Source organism: Populus alba, chromosome 9, assembly GCF_005239225.2.
Source record: "Populus alba chromosome 9, ASM523922v2, whole genome shotgun sequence".
Classification (NCBI taxonomy): Eukaryota; Viridiplantae; Streptophyta; class Magnoliopsida; order Malpighiales; family Salicaceae; genus Populus; species Populus alba.
Window position 1 is genome coordinate 1,437,300 of NC_133292.1, and position 9,165 is coordinate 1,446,464.

At 32.5% G+C, this 9,165-nt stretch overlaps 1 protein-coding gene across 1 annotated transcript; it reads left to right on the forward strand.

The window, feature by feature from the left end:
- Window positions 1–1,423: 1,423 nt before the first annotated feature.
- LOC118034791 (ABC transporter F family member 1) lies at window positions 1,424–6,193 on the forward strand. The gene is made up of 5 exons (XM_035040197.2): window positions 1,424–1,746; window positions 2,535–2,608; window positions 2,713–2,923; window positions 3,038–3,272; window positions 4,757–6,193. The coding sequence occupies exons 1-5, from the start codon at window positions 1,525–1,527 to the stop codon at window positions 5,812–5,814; spliced, it is 1,800 nt and encodes a 599-aa protein (XP_034896088.1). The 5' UTR covers window positions 1,424–1,524; the 3' UTR covers window positions 5,815–6,193.
- The last annotated feature ends 2,972 nt before the right edge of the window (window positions 6,194–9,165 follow it).

A 9,165-nucleotide genomic window follows, 5' to 3' on the forward strand; every position in this document is an offset into this window, starting at 1 on the left:
GAAGTTGACTTCATTTTTCATTATATTAAATTAAAATTGCTGTTTTTGTTTTTTAAAAAATAAATATTATTAAATTAACCATGCTTATTAAACTCCACCCACTCAATGTAGTTTCTATTCTATTTTACTTCTTTAGAAACTTTACGGACACTTTAATGATTTTCTTTTTTGTGTTCAAAAAAATTTGATATGCCAGTGCTTACCGCTAATATAGGTTTATTAGAGTCACTTTTATTATGTTCTTTTTTTAAATTAAATTTTTTTTATATTTTTAACTTTTAATATTTAATTCATTAGAATTATATTTCATAATTTGTTTCGATATGAATTTTATGAGGTTATTACCCATCTTATGCCCTAAATTATAGATTTTAGAGGTTAACTATGGTTGACTTGAATCGATCCAATAAATCATCGTTTTAATATATATATATTTTTTAAATGTCATCATTTAAGGATTTTAAAAATGTTTCATTTAGTATGCATCAAATTTTTTACTTCTTGGCATTTTTATATTAATTTATCTTGATTTCATTATACAAGTTTCGGGTTTAACTAATTAACACAAGTTGACATGAGTTGCTTTTTTAGTCTATTTTTTCTAATTGATTTTCTTTTTTGTTTTTTTATTTTTAACATTAAATTGGTTAGAGATTAAGCTTTATATTTTTTTTATTTGTTTTCTATGAAGTTATTAGATTTCATGATCTAAATTGCAAGTTTGACAAGTTGACTCTATTTATTTTTTTAGTTCATTTTTTTATTGAATATGCTTTAAATTGGGTTTGTATTTTTTTTTTTATTTTTTTTCTATAAAATTATTCTGATCTCATGACCTGAGTCATAGTTTTTGATAAGTTAACTAAGGTAACATATAATTTTTTTAATTTCATTATTTAATATTGAATCAATTAGAAATTAGTCTTCATAATTTATTTTGATTAACTTTTTAATTTAAATCAGTCAAATATATTATCATTTCAATATTTAAAAAAAATATTATTCTATATCTTGCTGTGTTAATATTTTAAAAAAATATACTCTATTATATCACATTTAAATATTTTTATTAAAAAATATATTAATAATATTTAAATATTTTTTATATTAAAAAAATTAATCTGAACCACACACCAACAATGTAAGTATTTTTCGAGAAGGATTGAGCTATCACCATAACGTTTCGATAACAAAACCAAATATAAATTGATCGTCCAATTGTTTTATGACGAAAAAAGCTAAAACAAATTCAAATTTAACTCGTTCACATACCAAACAGTCACGAGTTGAATTTAGGCACGGAACTGAAGAAAACCTGAACATGACACCAAGCGCTAACTTCGTCTAATCTGCCTTTAAAAGAATGGTAAACAACCGTACACGTGTCTACCAATGGTCTATAAATATTTAGATCATCGACTCTCCACAAACCCTCTCTCACCCATAACCCTCATAAACGGGTTTTCTATCTCACCACCGAAACCGAACCCTAGATCCCTCTCTCTCTAATAACTTGATATAACCATGGTTTCCGACGCCAGCAAGAAGAAGGCTGCTCAAAAGAAGGCGGCGGCCGCTGCCAAGAGAGGTGGAAAAGCAGCTGCAACCTCCTCAAAAGCAGCGGCGGCTGCCGATTCGCAGAATGGAGGTGTTGATAAGTTGTCGAATGGAGTTGGAGCTCTTCAGATTTCCGATCGGACTTGTACTGGCGTCCTATGCTCGCATCCTCTTTCCAGAGATATCCGCGTATGTTTGTTGATTTTTCTTTTTTAAATACTACAGTTTAATCTATCTATATATATATATATTGATTGGTTGGTTGATTTATTTTTATGTTTTATTGACCTTTTTTTTTCTAAGTCTTGTTAGATGTTGATTATAACGCAGGTTTTTACTTAATTTTTTGATTGGGCTCCTTAATTAATTTGGTCGCACCAATTTTTTTTTCTCAAGGTTTTTTTAGATGGTTCTCTAATTCTAAGCTGCAAGAGCTTATTGTAAGGATTAATTGGTTAACTGTAAGAGTGTCTCCAATTGCCATATCTTGCTTTCAATATCTAAAGATAATTATTTTGATTTTTTTTTTTTTTTGTATTTCTGAGTATGATTCTGATTATATAGATATTAAATCAAATGCCCTGGGATATTATTATAGATATATTAGCGTGCAGTTTCTTCAATTGATATATTCCAAGGATATATTATGTTATATGATTGCTAGTCTTGCACACATCACACCAGAATTATAAATTAATCTCACCACTAGCTTATTGTTGCTAGCTTGGTGTACCTAGACAAGTGCCTATGCGAGCAGCTGTGTCTGTCATCAGTGCATTCTGGCAACCGTGAACATGCAATGTTTAGACTAAAAATTTTCTTTTCTGAATGAATATAAGCAATAGTTCACTCTTCTGGGATTCCTTGGAGGAGGTAATATCAAGTGATAAGGGTTTTTTTATTGCTTATTTGTATAGTGTTTAAATCTTGGTTCAAAAGGTAATGTTATTTGCAAATAACTTAGATCTTCATTGCAGATTGAATCATTGTCAGTTACTTTTCATGGACATGATCTCATTGTTGATTCTGAGCTGGAGCTAAACTATGGAAGGTTTGGATATTCTTACCCAATTGGCGCATGTGTCATAGAACTTCATATTGAAAAAGAAATTCATTCTATTTTTTTCCCCATCCGTACATCATTTTGTACTTCAGACGATATGGATTACTTGGTTTAAATGGATGTGGGAAATCAACACTCCTAGCTGCAATAGGGTGTCGAGAACTTCCAATTCCAGAGCACATGGACATATATCACCTCACCAGGGAGATTGAAGCTTCTGACATGTCTTCACTTGAGGCTGTGATAAGCTGTGATGAGGAGAGGTTGGAGTTGGAGAAAGAAGCAGAGGCCTTGGCGGCACAGGTATTTCCTTGTGACTAAAAATAATTTTGGTGTATTTCAGAACTTGTGAATGATGTATGTTATTGTGACTTCCGTGTGTGATTGATCATTTATTTTGGCTTGGCTTGGATATAGGATGATGGAGGTGGAGAAGCTCTTGATCGTATTTATGAGCGTTTGGAGGCCATGGATGTGGCAACTGCAGAGAAACGTGCTGCTGAAATTTTGTTTGGTCTTGGATTTAACAAGCAAATGCAAACAAAGAAAACTCGAGATTTTTCAGGTGGCTGGAGAATGAGGATTGCATTAGCTCGGGCTTTGTTCATGAACCCAACTGTTCTCTTACTTGATGAGCCAACCAATCATCTTGGTAAGCTCCCCTAGCACTGATGTTTGCTCATTGCATTTTCCAAAACTCTCGTGGTATTTTGGCTACTTTTCCTTTTTTGGAGAAAAGAAAAACTCTCTAGGGATTTGTGAGTTTGTAAGTACATGCCAATATTTTTCTTCTGCGTATTAAACTGGACTAGGATTTTTGGATTAAAAATCTGTTCTTGCCTTGAATTTTTGCAAGTACATTTAGGAGACCACAACACCCTGCTTGATGGAAAAGAAAGCAAAACTCAAGATAAGAAAACAATGCCATGTCCTGTCCTATTGAGCATGAGATGTGAATCCTTTATCCATGACACTATATCATGAGAAGTCAAAAAACTATCAAATAAAAAAAGCTCCATGATGCAAGTTGTTCAGGGAAGATTCTTAAGTTTTCTGTCTGAACTCTCCTAAGAAGTGTGAATTTTGCATGCACATCCTTATAAGCTCTTTGATTTTCCTCATTCAAAAATCTACAAAAAAATCAGTGACAGGTCCACATATAACTTGAAATCACAACCTGTTACAGCCTGTTTAGAATATTGGTTACGGTAATGATTTCAATTCAATTCTATTGGATTTATTAGTTGAGTTGGGATCTATACAAGAACTTAAGGCATATAATGACTGACATATTCTCAATCATAGATTGTTTGCCTTTTTTTTACCAGTTTCCAACTCTTCTCTGTACATCCTAACTTACAATTCCATATGAAATCAAATTTTTATGTTTTGAAGTGTGAATTTTCTAAGAAATTCAGTTCTACACGTTGATTTCCACCCAATTGAAATTCAACCTTGAAGGGTTTGATTTCATGTGGATTACTGTTGGATGGTCACACACCATGCAGCAGAAATATATTCATAAAAAGGGGTTCTGTTTTGCAAGTATTTTTAATCCCATTTGTGGTCAACAGTAAAGGGGAAAAAAGAAATTTGAACACCAAACTATTGGACAACTATTTACTTCTATCAATATCTGCACTTCTAACTCATTTCTACAGCAGATTTGAATTCAACTCTTCACATGAATTTTTCAAAACAGACAATTAGTTCCAAGCCTGTGACATTTGTTTCAGTGAAAACATGGAGGACTTGGGCCAAACTCACGTGATTTATTTGCCATGACTAAAAGCAAGGAAATTCATTTATTTTCAGATAATGCAAAACTTTTTGGAATTCTCCTGTTGATGTTGTTAGCATGGGACTTTGTTTTTCAGCTTGTTTGGCAGACAGTATACTGAACTGAGTTCTTATTGTGTTGGGTGAAATGTTGAAAGTTATGACCATCTAACAATTTTATGTTGTTAATTTCTTTTCATGCCTTTTTCGTTGTTTGTTGGCGCATAAGTGTGTTTGACTCTTTAAAGTTCAGATCTCATATATTGGGAAACCACAACTAGAATGGAGGAGTTTTAAAGGGTTTGTGAAATCTGCAAAAGTTTTTTGTTAATGATCAATTCTTTTATGTTGTGACAGACCTCGAAGCCTGTGTCTGGTTGGAGGAAACTTTAAAGAACTTTGAACGCATTCTAGTTGTGGTTTCTCACTCCCAGGATTTCTTGAATGGTGTGTGCACAAACATTATCCACATGCAAAGCAAGAAATTGAAAATCTACACTGGTAACTATGATCAGTATGTTCAGACTCGTTCTGAACTGGAAGAAAACCAGATGAAACAGTACAAATGGGAGCAGGATCAGATTTCTGCCATGAAGGAGTATATTGCCCGATTTGGGCATGGGTCAGCAAAGTTAGCTCGTCAGGCGCAGAGCAAGGAGAAAACTCTTGCTAAGATGGAACGTGGTGGACTTACAGAAAGGGTTGTGAGAGACCAGGTTCTGGTCTTTCGCTTTGTTGATGTGGGGAAGCTCCCGCCGCCCGTGCTTCAGTTTGTTGAAGTAACCTTTGGCTACACACCTGATAACCTCATTTATAAGAATCTTGACTTTGGTGTGGATCTGGACTCGAGGGTTGCACTGGTTGGCCCCAACGGAGCTGGAAAGAGTACCTTGCTGAAGCTTATGACGGGTGACTTGGTTCCTTTAGATGGCATGGTTCGCCGGCACAATCACTTGAGGATTGCGCAATTTCATCAACACTTGACTGAGAAACTAGACTTAGAATTGTCTGCTCTCCTTTTTATGATTAGAGAGTATCCAGGGAACGAGGAAGAAAAAATGAGGGCAGCGATTGGCAAGTTTGGGTTAACAGGCAAGGCCCAGGTGATGCCCATGAGTAATTTGTCAGATGGGCAGAGGAGCAGGGTGATATTTGCTTGGCTGGCATTTAGGCAACCCCAAATGCTCCTTCTGGATGAGCCAACCAACCATTTGGATATTGAGACCATCGACTCCCTGGCGGAGGCATTGAAAGAGTGGGATGGGGGTCTGGTTCTCGTTAGCCATGATTTCAGGCTCATAAACCAGGTAGCGCAGGAGATATGGGTATGTGAGAATCAAGCTGTTACCCGCTGGGAGGGCGACATTATGGAATTCAAGGCGCACCTCAAGAAGAAGGCAGGGTTGTCTGATTGAGTTGAGTTGGATCACAGGGACGGATTCGGATAATGGCTGAGTATCACAATGCCGAGTGGGTGATTTTGGTTTCCCCAGGGTGAAGAAATCAGCTTGTAGAGAGGAGGGGATGGGTGACAAGGAGGCTTGTTGATTGTTTCGAGCCAAATGTTCATCGTATCCTTTGCTCGGTTACTATGGAGTATTATTTTTGTTTTCCTTAATTACGATTGGCGTTCTACTACAAGACTTGGTCCTTTACCAAGGTGGTGGTATGTGACAATATTTATTTAGTTCAGAGGCCATGCTGATGTGATCCTCCTCTTGTTACATGTGTGTACCTCTGAAAACATGTTATGCTACTTTCTTTCCTATGCTACTTTTATATTCCTCTTTTAAAGTCTTGGTGTCTCCCACTGGATTTGCATCTGCATGATGGTAATAAAATGTTCTACTTGATTTTATAAGCTGGGATTCATGCGCTATAAAGGAGGGAGGGGGCTGGATGATAGTTACTTCATTTGATGTCAAATGGAGTCGCCCTTAATTCACCTCACGAGTCTCAAGGAGGAGCGCATGTTGGGTTTTCTAAGTGGAGGCTTCGGTTTCTTCTTTTCTCTCTCTTCGAAGTAAACTTGTCTTCCATGGTGTAGTGGCCTGGGCTTTGGTCAGGTTTTAACGGTTTTCATTTTCAACATCGGGGAGTGTATGCTTTTGGGTCGGTTATGTCCTAATTCGGATTTTACTCCCCGGTTCAGTATTTTTTTCAATAAAAAAATCATTAACCATGAATGAAAATTGATTGTTAATGATATAGTTTATTAAAATTAATTTTTTATTTAATTAAATTATAATAAAAATATATTTTCTCTAAAAAATCTTGTAATTTGAATCAATTATAATAAAAATCTCCCATATAAAACATAAAAAAACAATTATAGCTGAATCAATTCTTGTAAGTTGCACCTATTGAAAATACTAATTAAAAATAAATATATTTTCTCTAAATAAATCTCACTTATATAAAATATAAAAAAACAATTATAGCTTAATCATTTTTTAAAAAAAATTAAATATATATAAAATAATAAAAATAACTATTTAAAAAAGGTTAAATACAAAAATAACAAATATGATAGTGTATTAATTTAAATATAATTAAAAAAAATCATTTTAAAAATCTCTAAAAAAAGGCACATGCATGCAGGAATGCTCTTTTTTTTAAAAAAATAAAATTTGCTCGGATGACATTTTTTTAGCTACATTATTTTGTTTTAAAAAAATAAAATTTTAGATGACGCGTCGTGTGGTCTTCCCTAGATTATGGAACTATGATGGTTGAAAAATAAGGTTTATATTTTTTTATTTAAAAATTCATTTTCAACCTATTTTTTATCTATAACACTTAGAAATGAGTAAGCATCTTGAAAAAACCATAAATGACAAAAAAAAAAAAAAAAAAACACACACACACACGCACGCACGCACACACAAAAACCTAATATCAACCCAAAACTAAAAATCTTCTCGAGCTTAGATATGATTTTAGGCAATTTCAAGGTGAAAAACAACAAAGTAGAACTTTTTACAAATGAAACCTGTTGATATAAAGGTCGAACATTTTTATTGTCAAAATTGATGTCAATATTGATTTTCTCTCTACTAATGAAATCTGACAATCTCTTTCTCTCTTCTCTCTCAAACTAGGAACTAAAAAATAAAATTTTATACCAAAATTTATTTTTTGAAACTTAAAGGGATCTAAATTGTATTATTTTTAAAGATGAAGGATCTTAGTGTATTCTTCACCAAAAATCTAGAACACCACTTATTTTTAGCATCCTTTTCATTTTGATTCTTTTCTTTCGATTCCATATGTACTTAAGAAATCAAAAGCAATTGGCTTTCAATTAGTATCAAATTTTCCTAAATAAAACTTTGAGAATCAAAATAAATTAATAAAAAATGAACAATGAGCCCACAGTAACATGCGAGTGTGTGAATATTGTTTCTTTATGATGAAAATGGCATACCTTTTAGAGTTTTCAATAACTAGATTGGTGGTTTATGGTATGTCTCAAGCTGGACCAAAATTTTCCCAACACATAAAAAGGATGCTTAAATGATGAAAATATTTTTAAAGGAGAAAGAAAAACTTAGACCCAAGTCATTGATTCAAATGTGTTCAATAAACTCATTTAATTTAATAACATGGTTATATATATATAAAGCAAAACGAAAAAGACTAATAAAAAAAATTAAATACTTGCCAATATTATAAAAAAATACCCTCAAAATATTCTTAAGAGGTCTCAAAGATGTCATTTAATAACAAAGTAAAAAATAAATGATAATGAGATAACCTTATTAGAGAGAAAAAAAAATCAGAAGCTTAATCACTTGCAAATCAAATGGTAAAGGATGATTTGAGAAAAAATTAATTTAAAAAAAAAAATAAAAAGACTTGACTCAAGTCAACATATCAAATTTACGACCTACTTGTAAGGTCAAGATAATCCCGCACAAAAAAATTTGAATAAAACAATGAAGGTCAACTCTTAAGCGAACTAAAATAATGTAAGGCTTAGAGAAAAATCAATTAAAAAACACAAAAAAAAAAAAATACTCAAGTCAACCATGGTTAACTTGACTAATACATAATCCAAGATACAAGAACGAGATAATTTCATTTAATGATGAAATTGAAAAACATCAATTTAAAAAAGACCCATAAAAGACTAAAGTTAAATTGGACTAATCTTCAAATTCATAACTCTATTCATGAGACTGAATTATCTCATAGAAAGCAAATCCAAAAAAATCTTGAAGCAAAATTCTTAGTCATCCAAAATTAAAAAACAAAACCAAAAGAAATCAAAACAATATGACCATCATATTTAGAATAAAAATTAAATGAAATAAAATAATTAGGGATGAAATTGAAAAATAACGAGGGACAAAATTAAAAAATAAAATAAATCAATACAAGGTTAAAACCCAAAAAATAGTAATAAAAAGAATTGGGACCAAATATGATAGATGAAAAAAAAAATTAAAGAATGATAAAATTAAAAAAATCTAATTTTATAAATTATTTTAAATAAAACAAATTGCAATCGAAAGAACATGAACCAAATATGAAGAAAAAACAAATTGAAGGATTACATCAAAAAATTGTATTGGCAGGCGATAAAATTGAGGTGGAGAATGAAAAGAAAAAAAAAGGTTACCAAAACCAAACTGAAAGTTTTTTTGCCACACACGCTGCTCTGGGATAAGGATGAAAAAATGACGCACTAGAAGATACCATTGGGTTGTTGTAGGATGCATCACGCACTGTCTAAATGGTGCAGATATCTCCCATTACACCTG

Bases quoted from the DNA above. Each gene is read 5' to 3' on its own strand.
- LOC118034791 (XM_035040197.2), top strand. From the start codon at position 1,525: ATGGTTTCCGACGCCAGCAAGAAGAAGGCTGCTCAAAAGAAGGCGGCG. The intron at 1,747-2,534 runs GTATGTTTGTTG...TCTTCATTGCAG, and splicing joins CTCTTTCCAGAGATATCCGC to ATTGAATCATTGTCAGTTAC. The intron at 2,609-2,712 runs GTTTGGATATTC...TTTGTACTTCAG, and splicing joins CTGGAGCTAAACTATGGAAG to ACGATATGGATTACTTGGTT.